The sequence below is a fragment of the Geotrypetes seraphini genome, chromosome 2, assembly GCF_902459505.1.
Source record: "Geotrypetes seraphini chromosome 2, aGeoSer1.1, whole genome shotgun sequence".
In the NCBI taxonomy this organism is placed as follows: Eukaryota; Metazoa; Chordata; class Amphibia; order Gymnophiona; family Dermophiidae; genus Geotrypetes; species Geotrypetes seraphini.
The window spans coordinates 256822660-256839923 of NC_047085.1; the positions used below are offsets into that span (position 1 = coordinate 256822660).

The following is a 17264-nucleotide window of genomic DNA, read 5'->3' on the forward strand; positions in this document are numbered from 1 at the left end:
AGGGCTTTCAGTCTCTCCTCATACGTCTTCTGGCGCAAGCCTCCTATCATTTTCGTTGCCCTCCTCTGGACCGCCTCAAGTCTTCTTACGTCTTTCGCCAGATACGGTCTCCAAAACTGAACACAATACTCCAAGTGGGGCCTCACCAATGACCTGTACAGGGGCGTCAACACCTTCTTCCTTCTACTGACTACGCCTCTCTTTATACAGCCTAGCATCCTTCTGGCAGCAGCCACTGCCTTGTCACACTGTTTTTTCGCCTTTAGATATTCGGACACTATAACCCCAAGGTCCCTCTCCCCGTCCGTGCATATCAGCTTCTCTCCTCCCAGCATATACGGTTCCTTCCTATTATTAATCCCCAAATGCATTACTCTGCATTTCTTTGCATTAAATTTTAGTTGCCAGGCATTAGACCATTCCTCTAACTTTTGCAGATCCTTTTTCATATTTTCCACTCCCTCTTCGGTGTCTACTCTGTTACAAATCTTGGTATCATCTGCAAAAAGGCACACTTTTCCTTCTAACCCTTCAGCAATGTCACTCATATACATATTGAACAGGATTGGCCCCAGCACCGAACCCTGAGGGACTCCACTAGTCACCTTTCCTTCCTTCGAGCGACTTCCATTAACCACCACCCTCTGGCGTCTGTCCGACAGCCAGTTTCTGACCCAGTTCACCACTTTGGGTCCTAACTTCAGCCCTTCAAGTTTGTTCAACAGCCTCCTATGAGGAACTGTATCAAAGGCTTTGCTGAAATCCAAGTAAATTACATCTAGCATATGTCCTCGATCCAGCTCTCTGGTCACCCAATCAAAAAATTCAATCAGGTTCGTTTGGCACGATTTACCTTTTGTAAAGCCATGTTGCCTCGGATCCTGTAACCCATTAGATTCAAGGAAGTACACTATCCTTTCTTTCAGCAACACTTCCATTATTTTTCCAACAACTGAAGTGAGGCTCACCGGCCTATAGTTTCCTGCTTCATCCCTGTAACCACTTTTATGAATAGGGACCACATCCGCTCTCCTCCAATCCCCAGGAATCACTCCCGTCTCCAGAGATTTGTTGAACAAATCTTTAATAGGACTTGCCAGAACCTCTCTGAGCTCCCTTAGTATCCTGGGATGGATCCCGTCTGGTCCCATCGCTTTGTCCACCTTCAGTTTTTCAAGTTGCTCATAAACACCCTCCTCCGTGAACGGCGCAGAATCTACTCCATTTTCTCGTGTAACTTTGCCAGACAATCTCGGTCCTTCTCCAGGATTTTCTTCTGTGAACACAGAACAGAAGTACAGTGGTGCCTCGCATAACGGACGCCTCGCACAGCGAACGCTGCGCACAACGAACTTTATGTCTTGATCCGTACAACGAACTTCGTTTCACACAACGAAGTCGCCCGAGCTGCATCCTTCCGCGCAGGCACTGCGCTTAACTGCCCTCTCTCCGCCTGGCTCCCTCTTGCCCCCCCGACTCCCCGACACGATCGGGGCAAAAAGGAGCCCAAGCCCTCTTGCCCCGCCGATTCCCCAACTCCCCACACAATATCGGGCCAGGAGGGAGCCCAAGTCCTCCTGGCCACGGCGACCCCCTAACCCCACCCTGCACTACATTACGGGCAGGAGGGATCCCAGGCCCTCCTGCCCTCGACGCAAACCCCCCTCCCCCCAACGACCGCCCCCCCAAGAACCTCCGACCGCCCCCCCCAGCCGACCCGTGACCCCCCTGGCCGACCCCCACCCCCCTTCCCCGTACCTTTCTGTAGTTGGCCGGACAGACGGGAGCCAAACCCGCCTGTCCGGCAGGCAGCCAACGACGGAATGAGGCCGGACTGGCCCATCCGTCCCAAAGCTCCGCCTACTGGTGGGGCCTAAGGCGCCTGGGCCAATCAGAATAGGCCCGGGAGCCTTAGGTCCCTCCTGGGGGCGGGGCCTGAGGCACATGGGCCCAACCCGACCATGTGCCTCAGGCCCTGCCCCCAGGAGGGACCTAAGGCTCCCGGGCCTATTCTGATTGGCCCAGGCGCCTTAGGCCCCACCAGTAGGCGGAGCTTTGGGACGGATGGGCCAATCCGGCCTCATTCCGTCGTTGGCTGCCTGCCGGACAGGCGGGTTTGGCTCCCGTCTGTCCGGCCAACTACAGAAAGGTACGGGGAAGGGGGGTGGGGGTGTCGTGGGGGTCGGCCAGGGGGGTCGCGGGTCGGCTGGGGGGGGCGGTCGGAGGTTCTTGGGGGGGGCGGTCGTTGGGGGGGGGGGGGGTTTGCGTCGAGGGCAGGAGGGCCTGGGATCCCTCCTGCCCGTAATGTAGTGCGGGGTGGGGTTAGGGGGTCGCCGTGGCCAGGAGGATTTAGGCTCCCTCCTGGCCCGAACAACTAGGGGGGGGGGGGGTCGCCAGGGCCAGGAGGACTTACCGTAAGCACCGTAAGGAGGTAAAGAAGGAGATGTTAGGGCATGTAAAGTAAGGGCATGTAAACAGTACCCGGCGTATAAGACGACCCCCGACTTTGGGGAGGATTTTAAGGTACTGAAAAGTCGTCTTATACGCCGGCAAATACGGTATGTTTTTAGATGTATCTAAATAAAAATAATAACAAAAAATTTATCTTTTTTTATGTCATCTTAGCATATTTTATGCTACAGAACGAATTATTTTTTTTAACATGTATTGTTATGGGAAAACGCGTTTCACATAACGAACTTTTCGCATAACAAACTTGCTCCTGGAACCAATTAAGTTCGTTGTGTGAGGCACCACTGTATTTGTTTAGCACATTTGCTTTCTCCTCATCACTCTCCACATATTTGTTCCCAGCATCTTTTAGCCTAGCAATTCCATTTTTTATCTTCCTCCTTTCACTAATATATCTGAAAAAATTTTTATCACCCTTTTTTACATTTTTAGCCATTTGTTCTTTCGCCTGTGCCTTCGCCAAACGTATCTCTCTCTTGGCTTCTTTCAGTTTCACCCTGTAGACCTTTCTGCTCTCCTCTTCTTGGGTTTTTTTATATTTCATGAACGCCAACTCTTTCGCCTTTATTTTCTCAGCCACTAGGTTGGAGAACCATATCGGCTTCCTTTTTCTCTTGTTTTTATTGATTTTCTTCATATAAAGGTCCGTAGCCATTTTTATCGCTCCTTTCAGCTTAGACCACTGTCTTTCTACTTCTCTTATGTCCTCCCATCCTAACAGCTCTTACTTCAGGTACTTTCCCATTGCATTAAAGTCTGTACGTTTGAAATCTAGGACTTTAAGTATCGTGCGGCCGCTCTCCACTTTAGCCTTTATATCAAACCAAACCGTTTGATGATCGCTACTATCCAGGTGAGCACCCACTCGAACATTAGAGATACTCTCTCCATTTGTGAGGACCAGATCCAATATCGCTTTTTCCCTTGTGGGTTCCGTCACCATTTGTCTGAGCAGAGCCTCTTGAAAGGCATCCACAATCTCCCTACTTCTTTCCGATTCCGCAGACGGAACATTCCAGTCCGCATCCGGCAGGTTGAAATCTCCCAACAGCAGAACCTCCTCTTTCCTTCCAATCAGATCCTTATCAATTTGCTGCGATTGAGTCGGAGGTCTGTAGACTACACCCACGTAGATAGAAGTTCCATCTTCTCTTTTCAGAGCAATCCATATCGCTTCTTCCTCTCCCCAGGTCCCTTGCATTTCGGTCGCTTGGATATTGATCTTTACATAGAGAGCTACTCCTCCACCTTTATGACCATCTCTGTCCTTCCTAAAAAGATTATATCCCGGTATGTTTGCATCCCATCCATGTGATTCACTGAACCATGTCTCTGTGATAGCAACAATATCTAGATCTGCCTCTAACATCAGGGCTTGCAGATCATGAACTTTGTTGCTTAGACTGCGAGCATTTGTGGTCATCGCTTTCCAGCTATTTTTCAGCGATAATCTCCTTTTTCGTATGGATTTTAAGAAAGTTTGCTTCAATACTGGAGTCATAGGAAGTCTCAATGTCTCCTTGTTTGGATGAGGCAACTCCATATCGGCCAAGTATTCAGAGGTATACTTGGAATCAGAGGGGAGATCCATCTGAAGAGCTTGTTCCATGTCAAAGACGAACCTGGCAAAAGAGGCAGACTTCGAGGTCGAGGCACCTTCAGGAGAAGGAGTATGAGACTTAGGGATTTCCGAATAGGAAGGAGAAGCCTCTCTGGAATACTGAGAAAGAGGCTCAGAGTCCAGGCGCACAGTAATAGAAAAAGCTGCACTACCTGCGTGAGGAGGAGTTAGTGAGTGCTTGTGCTTCAAACCCTAGATGGTGAAGTCCCCGGGTTTGAGGAACAGAGTGGGTTGAGGCAGGAGGAGAAGGCTCCCTCGGAGGCGGTCTCGATGGAGGAGTCTTCGACCTCGATGGAGTGCGAGGAGAAGCAGCCAGTGTAATAGTCTTGCGAGACTTATGCTTCGATTTAGTAGAAGTCTCAGTAGCTTTGGATAAACGAGGCATAGAAGACTCAGTTCCGGAGGAGGAGAGAGTTTCTGCTGAAGAAAGGTCTCCTGAGGAAGCTTGGAAGCGAGATGCCTCAAATGCCTCGAGCGATGCCTCGATCGAGGTGGAGGAGACTGTGTCTGAGGAGTAGGTGAAGAGTCACTGGATGAGAACCGGCGAGACTTCCGAGGTTTGCCTCTAGGTGCTTCCACCGGGGTCTCAGACTGCCGCTCAAGCTGGCTCACAGGAAGCAGGGTCGAGGACAGGAGGAGTTGAGCCATGACCGAGAAAATCTGCGTCGTCAGAATGGCTTTTAACATGTCCTCGAACATGGGCACCGAGACAAAGAGAGCAGGTCTTGAAGGTGCAGCAGTGTGCTCCAAGGAGGGCGACTTCGAGGTTGAGTATTCCCGATGCTTGGAGGCACGTTTAGCTAGAGGTCAAGTCGAGGCTGGTAGGCCGGCAGATATGGCCTGGGATGCCTGGGACTCTGGAGGCTTCTTAGGAGTAGTACCTGAAGGAGAGATAGGAGACTTACCCGTCGAGGTCTTCAGAGGAGCTGCCGCTGAGGCCTTCGAGGCTGAAGGAGTCAAGGCCGAGGCCTTGGTGGAGCCAGAAGCTGGAGTCGAGGTCGAGGACTTAAGAGGTCGAGGCCATCCCCAAATCCGAGGTCGAGACCTTGTCAGCCAGCTGATCCATCGTGCCAAAAAGTTGGAGGAGCTTGGCACGGCGCAGACGAAGGGCCCGAGGTTGGAGGGTAGCACAGCGCGAACATGCGTCGGGACAATGTTCAGGACCCAGGCAAACAATACACCAACTATGAGGATCGGTGATTGAAAGGGACTTGTTGCATTGGCTACACTTTTTGAACCCGGTTAGAGGCCGGGAGATAGAAAAAACGAAGGCCGATGTACCGAACGAGGTGAGCGGCCAGGCCTAGGCCGTAAGGCCACTGCCGGAAGAAAAAATAAAAGGTTTGGTTTTTGTTTTTTTAAAATTATTGTTTAAGAAAGAAAAGCAGAATGAAATGCGAGCACAGTGACTAATAAAATAAAAAAGCCATGGTGAGTGAAGGCAACGAAGGCTGCAGAGCTAAAAGAAGAGGACTTCTCGGCTCCGCGGAAAATGTTAAACTGAGGTACCTCAAAGGAGACATGCGCCCTAACTCGGGCGGGAAGGCACTCACGCATGTGCAGTGCAGCACTCCGAAGCTCTTACAAAGATCTTCAAGCAAGTCTGCTTTCGAGGCTGTCCGCTGCGGGGCTCCGTCAGTGACGTCACCCACTGTTGAGAATATGCTGCCTGCTTGTCCTGGGATAATTTTCTTTTACCAAAAATTTGTTGAGAACCCTGAGATCCAAACCGGCTCACCTTTATCCACATGTTTATTCACACCTTCAAAGAAGTCAAGCTAATTGGTGAAGCAAAATCTCCCTCGGCTGAACCCATGCTGACTCCATCTCATTAAATCATGTTTGTCTACGTGTTGAGGAAGGGCCTCTGTTCTCCAAGGGTTCTCTGTCCCCCATGAAGTGGAATTGTTATTAACTAACTGATATCAAGACTTTATATGTAGGCCTGCCCTGCATTTCATTTTCAACCTGTTTTGTGGGAAAAAGGGTACAGGCCTGTCATGCATTTGAACTTGGATCATGTAAGCAAGAAGATATGGTTTCTGGTACAGAGAAGCACAAAAAAACAAGCTTGCATGGTGTCAGGTCTTAGGAATGTCTACCTAGGACGGACCAGACACAGGTCAGCACAAGCACAGAAAAACAGCTAGCCATGCTGCCCACAATTTGCCAAATAGGGAAAGACAGAACTACAGGAAAAAAAAACCAACTATGAAAGTGTGTAATGATTGGCCAGTTATAGATAAGAGCAGCTATGGTTACCCGGAAATGATAGGATATGGCAGATAGGAGCAAATGAGCCTCGACTGGCACAAGAGTGGAAGGTGTAACCATGAGAGGTTATAAAAATCGATGCAGGCCTTTGTGTAAGCTAGGGATGATTACTTACAGCAGCCCTGCACAACATATGGCCCGCGTGCTGCATGTGGCCCAAAACGGCTCTTACTGCGGTCCATGCCCAATATGGCTCTCCCTACCGGCTGTCTTCCTTGGCTTTCCCCTCAGTGTCCTCCGGATTCCTCCCTTTACAGCTAATTACGGCAGCCTGCTAGGTTGTAGGTTGCCATCAGTCTCCACAGCACGTTCCCTCTGCCACGATCCCGCCCCTAATGTCAGAGGAGGGGCAGTACCGCAGCAGAGGAAATGTGCTGTGGAGGCCAATGGCAGCCTGCTAGGTTCAAATCAAGTACAAGTGTCCTCCCGTTCCAGTCCATACAGGTGCATCCAACAAAAACAGATGCAGCATTGGTTACTGGAGACACGTTTCAGGTCTTCTGTCCAGTCAGTGTCCTTTTTTGTTCCGTTTCCCCCTTTCTTGCCAGCCGTTGCTCTGCCAGGCCCTTTTCCCTTTTTGCCGGTGCCAGCTCGTCCAGCACCCCCGCCATTTTTTACTCCATGCAGCCTCTTGCTCATCCTCTCGTAGTTGCTTGTTGGCGGCACGGGTCACGTCAAGCCACAGCTCCTTGCGGCTCAGCGCACCCAGCAGCTCCAGCTGCCATTGTTTCTCGGCGGCCATGTCACCAAACAGCAGCTGGAAACGCCTCTTCTTGCCCAAGCATCGGAGCTCCTTCTCGCGGGGCAGCAGCACTTGGAAGCGGCCAACGGAAGCTGTAGAACGTCGGGCCGCTTGCAGCTCTTTGCGATGTTGCGCAGGTGCTGCAAATCGTTCTTGGCCACGTGCTCCTTCTTGACCTGTAGCAGCTTGTCAAACTGGTCTTCGTTGGGGGTCGGCGGTGTAGACTGCCGTAATTAGCTTAGTGGTGGAAAACGACCTCTCACTGAGTGCAGGAAGCAGCTGAGGTAAGGCCCCGCCCATCGCGAGGGACCTAGCGGGACACTGGATCAGGACACGGGAGGGAGGGAGATAGAAAAGGACCTGGGGGGAGAAAGAGACAGAAAAGAACCTGGGGGGGAGAGACAGACAGACAGACAGAAAAGGACCTTGAGGAGGGATGTGAAAACAGACTTGAAGATAGGGCAGATGCTGGACTAGAGGGGGTAGTGAGGGGAGGACTCAAAATGTTAGCAGATGGAAGATAGAGAGAGGGAGAAACCTGAAACAAAGGGGAGGCAGAAGAGAGAGGGACAGATGTTGGATTTGGGGGTGAGGGAAGAGAGAGAAAGAGACTGCAGAGAGGTGGAAAGGAAGGGAGGGAGGAAGGAAGGGGCGAGAGAGGCAGAGAAAGACCTGGAAGAAAAGAGAACAAATGCTGGACATGGGGGGGGGGGGGGGGTTGTAAGCAGAAGAAAGACGGAGAGAGAGGCCTGGACCAAAAACGAAACACAGGGGGAGAGATCCTGAGGATGAACAGAGAGATGGAAGATCATAATAGAGGAGGGAGACCTGAAACAAAGGTGGTAGTAGGAACAAAGGAGAACTGACACTGGATCTGGGGAGGGTAAGCAGAGGGAAAAGAGATAAAGATCTGGACCCAAAGGGGATGGGGCTGGATTGTAAAAGAAATGTTGGATGCACATTCAGAAGGAAGTCCAACCTGAAACTAATTAAATCACCAGACAACAAAGGTAGGAAATATTATTTTATATTTAGTGATCGATATGTCAGTTTTGAGAATTTATATCTGCTCTGTGTATATGAAAAATGAAAGGAAAAAATTGCATTACAATTAGTAAAGGGAACAGAATCTGGGGTAGAGCTTGGGTGGGTTTAGGGCAGAGCATGGGAGATCTGTGGTTAGGGTACTTACCTTGAAGTAGTTGAGAATCACTGCTGTAGGCAATCAGCCACTGCCAGTGCTTCTCCTTCTCTCCTGCCCTCTTCCCTGCTGGCACCGCCGTCTGGATGGCCTCTGCGTATGCGCAGATGTCAACATGATGATGTCACACATGCGCGTGATGTCATCAAGGCAACATCGGCGCACTTCCGAGTGCCTTGAGCCGTGGCCACTACCTGCGGCCCTCACTACATTTTCCGACTTCGTTTCGGCCCCAGATTATTTTTGAGTTGTGCAGGCCTGACTTACAGCTAATTTTTTGCCTTGGCATCTACCTGTATCAATCCCTCCAATGTATACCAATTGAGACAATAGATTTTGCTAATACATTTTGTGCTGTTATATTTTTATACTCTGCTTAAATAAAATGTTGTCTGATTTTTGGGTAATACATTGCACTTCTGCGTGGTTCTTGGAGTCAGTTAGTGAGGAGCTTGGCAGCAGCTTTTCAGTGTTCCATAATTATTTTTATTTTATTTCCCCCATTTTGCCCGGCACTGAAGTGAGGCTTACTGGACTGTAATTTCCCAAGTCTCCCCTGGAGCTCTTTTTAAAAATCATAAGAACATAAGAATTGCCGCTGCTAGTCAGACCAGTGGTCCATCGTGCCCAGCAGTCCGCTCACGCAGCGGCCGACCTGTGCCCTAACCAAGATCAGTGCCCTACCTGCATTCGTTCCAGTTCAGCAGGAACTTGTCCAACCTTGTCTTGAATCCCTGGAGCGTGTTTTCCCTTATAACAGATTCCGGAAGAGCATTCCAGTTCTCCACCACTCTCTGGGTGAAGAAGAACTTCCTTACGTTCATACGGAATCTATCCCCTTTTAACTTCAGAGCGTGCCCTCTCGTTCTCTCTACCTTGGAGAGGGTGAACAATCTGTCTTTATCTACTAAGTCTATTCCCTTCATTATCTTGAATGTTTTGATCATGTCTCCTCTCTTCAAGGGAGAACAGGTCCAGCTTCCCTAATTTCTCACTGTACGGCAACTCTTCCAACTCCTTAACCATTTTATTCGCTCTTTCTCTGGACCCTTTCGAGTGTTCGTGATCCCCTTCTTAATCATTCCTAGCATTCTATTCGCCCTTTTCGCTGCCATTGCGCAGATGGCTTCATTGACTTGTCAACCAGTACTCCTAGGTCTCTTTCCTGGGGGGTCTCTCCAAGTACCACCCCGGACATCTTGTATTCGTGTAAGGGATTTTTGATACTGACATGCATTACCTTACACTTATCCACGTTGAACCTCATTTGCCATGTCGCAGCCCATTTCTCGAGCGTGATTACGTTGCGTTGCAGATCTTCATAATCTCCCTGTGTCTTCACTACTCTTAATAACTTCGTATCGTCTGCAAATTTAATCACCTCACTCGTCGTACCCATTTCCAGATCGTTTATGAATACGTTGAAGAACACGGGTCCAAGTACCGAGCCCTGCGGCACCCCACTGGTGACGTTCTTCCAGTCCGAGTATTGTCCATTTACCTCCACTCTCTGTTTCCTATCCGCTAGCCAGTTTTTAATCCACATGAGTATTTCACCCTCTATTCCATGGCTCTCAATTTTTTGAAGTAGTCGTTCATGCAGAACCTTGTTGAACGCCTTCTGAAAATCTAGAAATACAATGTTGACCGGGTCACCCTTGTCTATCTGCCTGTTTACCCCCTCAAAGAAGTGCAGCAAGTTCGTCAAGCAAGATCATCCTTTGCTAAAGCCGTGCTGACTGGTCCTCATCAAGGTGATCAATGATGCAGTCCTTTATCAGCGCCTCTACCATCTTTCCTGGTACCGAGGTCATACTCACCAGTCTGTAGTTTCCCAGATCTCCCCTTGAACCTTTATTGAAGATCAGCGTAACATTTGCAACCTTCCAGTCTTCCGGAATCCTTCCCGATCTGATCGACAGATTGGCTATTAGTTGAAGCAGTTCAGGTATAGTCCCTTTCAGTTCCTTAATGACCCTTGGATGGATGCCATCCGGTCCCGGGGATTTGTCGTTCTTAAGCCAATCAATCTGCCTGCATACTTCTTCTAGACTGACCGTCAACCTTGTCAGTTTCCCGTCTTCACCTCCAGTGTATAGCCTGTCGGGTTCCGGTATGTTGTGTATGTCCTCTTTGGTAAATACAGACGCAAAAAATGTGTTCAGTTTATCGGCGATGGCTTTGTCCTCCTTTAGCACTCCCTTTATTCCATTATCATCCAATGCTCCCACCTCTTCCTTTGCGGTGCAAAATTGGCCACCCCCCAATCTTCAGATACACAGACGATTTTAGCGACAGGTTACAGATCACTAACAGCAGGTCAGCAATTTCATGTTTGAGTTATTTTAGTACGCTGGGATGTATACCATCCGGTCCAGGTGATTTATCACTTTTTAACTTGTCGATTTGGCTTTGTACATCTTCCAGATTCATCGAGATTTCTTTGTTCCTCTGCATCACCTTTGAAAACCATTTCCGGTTCAGGTAGATCTCTTACATCATCTTCCGTAAAGACCAAAGCAAAAAATTAATTCAATCTCTCCGCTATGGCCTTATCCTCCCTGAGCACCCCTTGATCATCCAACGGTCCCACAGATTCCTTCACAGGTTTTCTGCTTCTGAGGGAGCAGAAACTGTTATGAGTTTTGTGCCTCTTTTGCAAATTTATCTTCATATTTTCTTAGCTGTCTTTATCAATGCTTTGCATCTTTGCTAGTGCTTGTGTTTCTTCTTTTCTTCATTCTAATCATATGAGCATTGGAGCTGTTACTGCCACAGCCGGTGCTAAAAACTGCGCTACGGTTTTGTAAAAGGGGGGGGGGGGTAGTTAATATTTTTTTTCTTTATTCTCCTCTATGCTATGAAAATTGGAAATCCTAATTATAGTGGACTTGAACTGAATAATTTCTAGTATTAAATATTAAGCAATGAAGCATTGTGCTCATTTGAACCAGTGGCTAGATTAGTCTATTTAAAAATTCATTATTTTTTTTAATTTAAATCATCAGCAGGGGGCAGAGCAAGGCAGGGCAGAGCCCCACCGAACTGGTCTACATAGGGCCACATAATTGTAGAGACCATCCCTGGCCCCAGGTGGGAGGGGAAGAGAGAGGTAACAAGTTGGATAGGCAGAAGGACAGGGACTCAGAAAAAAGAGATGCTTAACACAACAGAGGAATAAGGACTATGAGAAGGCAGGTACTGAACATGAGGGGAGAATGGGGACAGGTATGAATGATATATTGTAGTCAGAGAGAGAAAAAATATCAAACCAACAGGAGAACCAGAAAAGAGAATTAAACAAAAAAATAGAAAAGCAGAAAAGATAAACAACAAAGGTAGAACAAAGAACTGTAGTTTTTTCTGAATTTGTTAGTTGTATTATCACAGCTTTAGGAAATAATCATCTCTGGTATCTTGCATTTTAGGTATCTATTTCTATTACTATGACACATTTTCTATAAAGGTCTGGAATGTGCTTGTTTTGGGAAAGAAGGCATTATAGGGTAGCCTATTTTAATTTTTCTACCCAGGGCTACCACTGCTAAATGTTATTGGAAAACAATACGAGCATGACATAACAATGTGTGCTATGTTCCCTAACATATATAAGACAGTAATCCAGACCTACTTCATCATCACAGCCCAATTCCTCCTCTACTACTTGGTCTTCCATAGCTTTCATGGTGTTATCTGCAGAACAGAGGATAACGAAAATATACAGAATTAGCTGTAGGAATAATCATCTTGCCCCACACCTAAATATGAAACATATCTCAAGTGGACTTTCTGTAAATTTCTTATAAAAGGCCAGCAATATCAAAATAAGCAACCAATCAGAACAAATTACTGTTTCAGCTTGAGCTACTCTGTGGTCCAATCCAGCTCTCTGGTCCAATCCAATCAATCACAAAGTTAAAAATAGTGTACTGTAATATATCAACAATACAAGTAAATCTCCAGGTTGGAATACTGATGGGGATTAAACAGGTTTGGGGGTGGCTGTTTTTTTTTTTTAACTAGGGGGGAGAGTTCTTACAAAAATACGACCGGATTCAATTCTGTTGTCAGTAACTGCATAATTGGGAAACGAAGGCGGGACGAAGAGAATTTTTTCCAAAAAAGCGAAGTGCACAGATACCTTTTTATCAATACCTACTGCCACGGAGAGGAAAACTCTAGAGATGTTTTTGTCAACTGGTGCAGTCTGCCGAACGATTACCACGGCCTGTTTTCCCGCTCTCTGGGTCACGTGCTGTGCAGATCCTGCAGTTTTTATTGGTGATGGAAGGCGGCAGTGGAAATGAGCTTGTGCTATGGTTTGCCCTCGCGGAAGGTAGGATGCGCCGAGATTCTGTGTGGAGGGGATTGGACCGGTCTTGCGCTACCCTAGCGCTTTCTCCAATAACGCGCGCTCCTCCTTTTCCAGAGTTGCCCGAGTTACCCTTTCTGGTTTAGAGAAAGAGAAATCCTTGGGGGGGGGGGGGAGGAGCTGCAGTCAGTGTCCGATTAACACCATATTGGGCCCTAGGCAAGCATATATTTTCGGGTTTACCTACCAAGTAACCTCTTCCCCACATTATTTTACCTCTCCAGAATTAGCAGGGGGAAAAAAGTGCAGAGCCTAGCTGTTGGTATGATAGCAGTAATTGTGCATGAGCTTAGGGACTTTGCAAGGTTCGACTGGCTTAATGGGTAAAGCTGCAGAGCAGCCAAGTTATGCAATTCAAAAGTAAAACTGGGTACTGGATTTCTGCAACCCTCTCCTAGTACATTAGCCAGCCTGCAGTTTTCTTTGGAGCTCAGGGCCATCCCTGAAGTGGTTTCACCTACTGTTAAGCAGGGGTCGAGCGCAGGCTGTTAGGTGCCTTAGGAGTTTCGGCAGTGTCTCACATCATCACGCCGGGGAAAAAATTTGTCCTACGCAACCACTGCAATGTTCTTCCCAGAAATTTTTTCCAGCAGGGTGGCATGAAAAAGTAGCCGGGTGGGGCAGGATGGGGAAATTTGGTGGTGGGGAAAATTAAGGGCTCCTTTTACTAAGCTGCAATAGCGTTTTTAGCACATGCAGAATTGCCACGCTACACGGCTAGAACTAACGCCAGCTCAATGCTGGCATTAGTGTCTAGCACGTGAGGCAATTCTGTGCAAGCTAAGCACGCGGTAAAACTGTTATTGTAGCTTAGTAAAAGGAGCCCTAAATTTGTACTATTTGTATTGGTTAATTATTATTAGTTATTTTCCAATGCTCAATATGACTGCCTTTCTTAAGGTATGAAACTTGTTCCATAATTTTTTATTAAATTTAAGAAGTATCCAATTCTAGAAGTGAATAATTAGATATTTGCCTTCTTTCAAATGGTATAGAGCAGCGTCTCTCAAACTTTTTTAACTCCGGCACACTAAACGGAGCAAATGTTTTTTGTGGCACACTAAATGCAGCAAATGTTTTTCATGGCTGGAAAATATTTCTGGGGAGAACACTGTTGCCGTTAGTTTTCAAGGTCCAATCACATCAAAGAATGATGCTTATCTGGGCAGTTGTATAATAAAAAGAATGGATAAGATAACATGAGAAGTGAAATTGCCATGAATCAGAGGGATACATACCCTGTAGGTCCTAAAAGCAGGCTTGTGGATTAGATATAAACTATGAAGGCAGTGGTGTACCTAGCATATGTGACACCCAAGGCCCATCATTTTTTTGACATCCCCCCCCCCCCCCCATCTGTATGGAAAACATGACTTTTAGTAACAATCCACACATCACACGAGAGTGTACCTAGGAAAAGGCAGCATCTTACATACTGCAGTGAGCAGTACATCAATACACCCATTGTAAAACTAAACAAGCCAGATTAGTACAGATCAATCCTACACAGTCAATCCTAACTGAAAACCAAGTCTTTTGAACACACAGAACACAGAAAACACCTTCGCCTAGTATGGAATATGTAATCACAAACTAACCCCTCTCCCTTTTACAAAACTGTAATGTGATTTTTAGCCATGGTGGTAACAGCTCAGACTCATAGAATTCTGAGCAATTACCATCATGGTTGGTGCTAAAAAAACGCTCTACAGTTTTGTAAAAGGGGGGGATAAAATAGAAAAATGTAGACAAAGGTTAAATTGAACCACCAAGAAGCTGGACTCTGCATACAATGCAACACCACAGAAACAGCGATGCATCTCCCCTAAAGCAAAAAAATAAATAAATAGAATTTTTTTCTACATTGTCTTCTCTGGTTTCTGCTTTCCTCATAGTCTTGTCACTCTCTTCCTTTCATCCACTGTCTACCCTCTCTCTGCCCCTTCTATATGGCATCTTCTCTCCTTGTATTCCCCTTCCATCTCTCCCTTCAACCCTATTATTCTGGCATCCATCTTCTTCCCTTCCCTCCTCCAATGGTCTGGCATGTCTCTCCTCTTCTTCCCTTCCCTCTCCCACAGCCCCATGGTCTGGCATTTCACTCTCTCCTCTCCCTTGCCCCCACTTCCATCAGCTTCTGCCCCCTTTCTCTCCCTCCACCACCCTGACCCCCTTTTTCTCCCTCCACCACCCTTCTTTGCTCCTCTCTCCCTCCAAACCAGCAAGGTCCCATGATGACTGCTTCTGTTGCCTCTGCCTCTGGAAGATGTAAGTGACGTTGGAGGGGGTGGGCTGGCAGACGCAGGGAGTTGCGGCAAGGTTCCGCAATGCCTGCAGCTGCCGGTACACCCCTTCCGACGTCACTTATGTCTTCCGGAGGCAGAGGCAGCAAATGCAGTCATCGCGGGACCTTCCTGCACTTCAGTGCGGCTGCCGACTCTGCTTTGGAATAAGTACGGCAGCCGCGCTGAGGTACAGGTGCCATTTAAAGCAGCTCGGAAGGTTCTGGATCCAGCCGGCTGTGTACCCCCCTTGGGCTGGCACCTGGGGCGGCCTGCCACTGTATGAGGGGACAAAAAATAATAAAAAGAATGGATAATTTGACCGATTTAGACATGTCATACAATTATAACCACAAAAATATGTCATAAAATGTCATTCCACAAACAAGAGAAAAATCCAACAGGAACTGCAGCAAATCCAAGCAAAAACAACTGCAGACTATGTACAAGATGCAGGCACTGTTTATTTCAAACTCTAATGGTATACACAACCTTATTACCAACCGAGGGACCCGACACGGTCCGTGTTTCAGACAACACACCTTCCTCAGGGGTCCGTGGTAGATAAGGTTTTGCAGCAAACAGCATTAAAGGGAAAAAACAAGTACCCGAACGAGTGTAGTGCTGGATTGTAAGAAGCATAGCAATCTCAGTGATGAGATAAACTCGTACACAGAATAAATGTGAACACGCGACAGTGGGGCTATGATATTTGATCCGTTGAAAGAGGCGCCCAAAAAGTGTCGGTAGTGGATTGAATGCACACTGATAGGGGAGAGGCATCGGACTGTTAAAAAAGGCTGCTTTAAGAAATAAATGAAAATACTGGTGAAAAACTAAATAAAAAACCAAAACCATGCTAAAATGCTGAACCTGATTGCAAGTGATAGTGAAAGTAGCATAAGGCACTCGTAGTACTGTTAGTACTAGAGCTGCTTAGAATAAAGAACTGTGCTGTACATGAGGAGAAAAAAAGAAAGAATGAGATGATAAGATATAAAGTGCTGGCCCCTCACTGCACCACTTGATAAAACTAAGGAGCGATGTTCTAGAGCAGTGTTTTTCAACCTTTTTACACCTATGGATCGGCAGAAATAAAAGATTTATTCTGTGGACCGGCATCAGTCTGTGGACCGGCGGTTGAAGAACACTGGGCTAAGTCGTGGGCCAGACCCCACCCATCTCTACCCAATCTCCACCCCAGACCCTGCACCCATAATAGTACTAATTGTAACACTATTTTTTCCATTCATTTTTCACAGATACACAATATAATCTTATTAACAACACAACGTCAGAGAGAAGGCTTCTGGTTCAGGCACAGGACGTGCGTAGGAGCCACTGCCCGTGGCTTTGTGCACTGAATCAGTGAGGAAGAGGGAGCTGACTCGAAGATAACGCCACATCGATCGCACTGTTTTGGGCCTGATGCACATGCTGGCCCTGTGGACCGGCAGGAAATTTCTGTGGACCGGCACCGGTCCATGGACCGGTGCTTGAAGAACACTGTTCTAGAGCAGGGTTGCCCACATTTTTTGGGCTTGCGAGCTACTTTTAAAATGACCAAGTCAAAATGATCTACCAACAATAAAATTTAAAAAAAAACACAAAGCACACTGTACGCATAGAAAATGTTAATTATCATTCCTATTCTGGGGGTTTTTCAAAGAGGTCAAGGCAGATGACTCTATGCACTGTCACCTCAGTAACAACCATAGAAAAATAGACAAATATACCCCCTCCCTTTTTACTAAACCACGACAGCAGTTTTTAGCACGCTCTCGACGCTCATAGGCTCCCTGCGCTAAAAACCACTATTGCGGTTTAGTAAAAGAGGACCATAGTGTAAAATATAGACAGCAGATATAAATTCAGACACATTTTGATCACTAAATTTAAAAAAAAATAATTTTTCCTACCTTGTCTGGTGATTTCATGAGTCTCTGGTTGCACTTTCTTCTTCTGACTGTGCATCCAATCTTTCTTCCCTTCTTTCAGCCTGTATGCTTCCTCTCCTCCAGACCTCATTCCCTCCTCCGACTTTTTCTTTCTCTCTCCCTGCCCTTTCTTTCTCTCTTCATGCCCCCTTTTTTTCTGTTTCTCTTCTTTCCTTCTGTCTCCCTGCCTGCCCTCTTTCTTTCTTTCTCCTTGCCCTCCCCCAAGCCACTGCCAATGCTGCTGCCATCAGGGAACAGGCCCCCAAGCCACCGCCATCGGATAACAGGCCCCAAAGCTGCCGCCACCACCCCAAGCTCTCCCTGCTTCGGGCCAACCAGCATTCCTCTCCACGACGTCAATTC

General features: G+C 47.3%; 1 protein-coding gene across 1 annotated transcript in view; it reads right to left on the reverse strand.

Moving 5' to 3' along the window:
- DMC1 (DNA meiotic recombinase 1) overlaps positions 1-12021 on the reverse strand; it is a 398321-nt gene extending 386300 nt beyond the window's left edge. Inside the window, exon 1 of the mRNA XM_033929441.1 lies at positions 11942-12021. Coding sequence (XP_033785332.1) covers positions 11942-11995 — 54 coding nt within the window. The 5' untranslated portion in view covers positions 11996-12021. The remainder of the gene's footprint in view (positions 1-11941) is intronic.
- Between the last annotated feature and the right edge of the window lie 5243 nt (positions 12022-17264).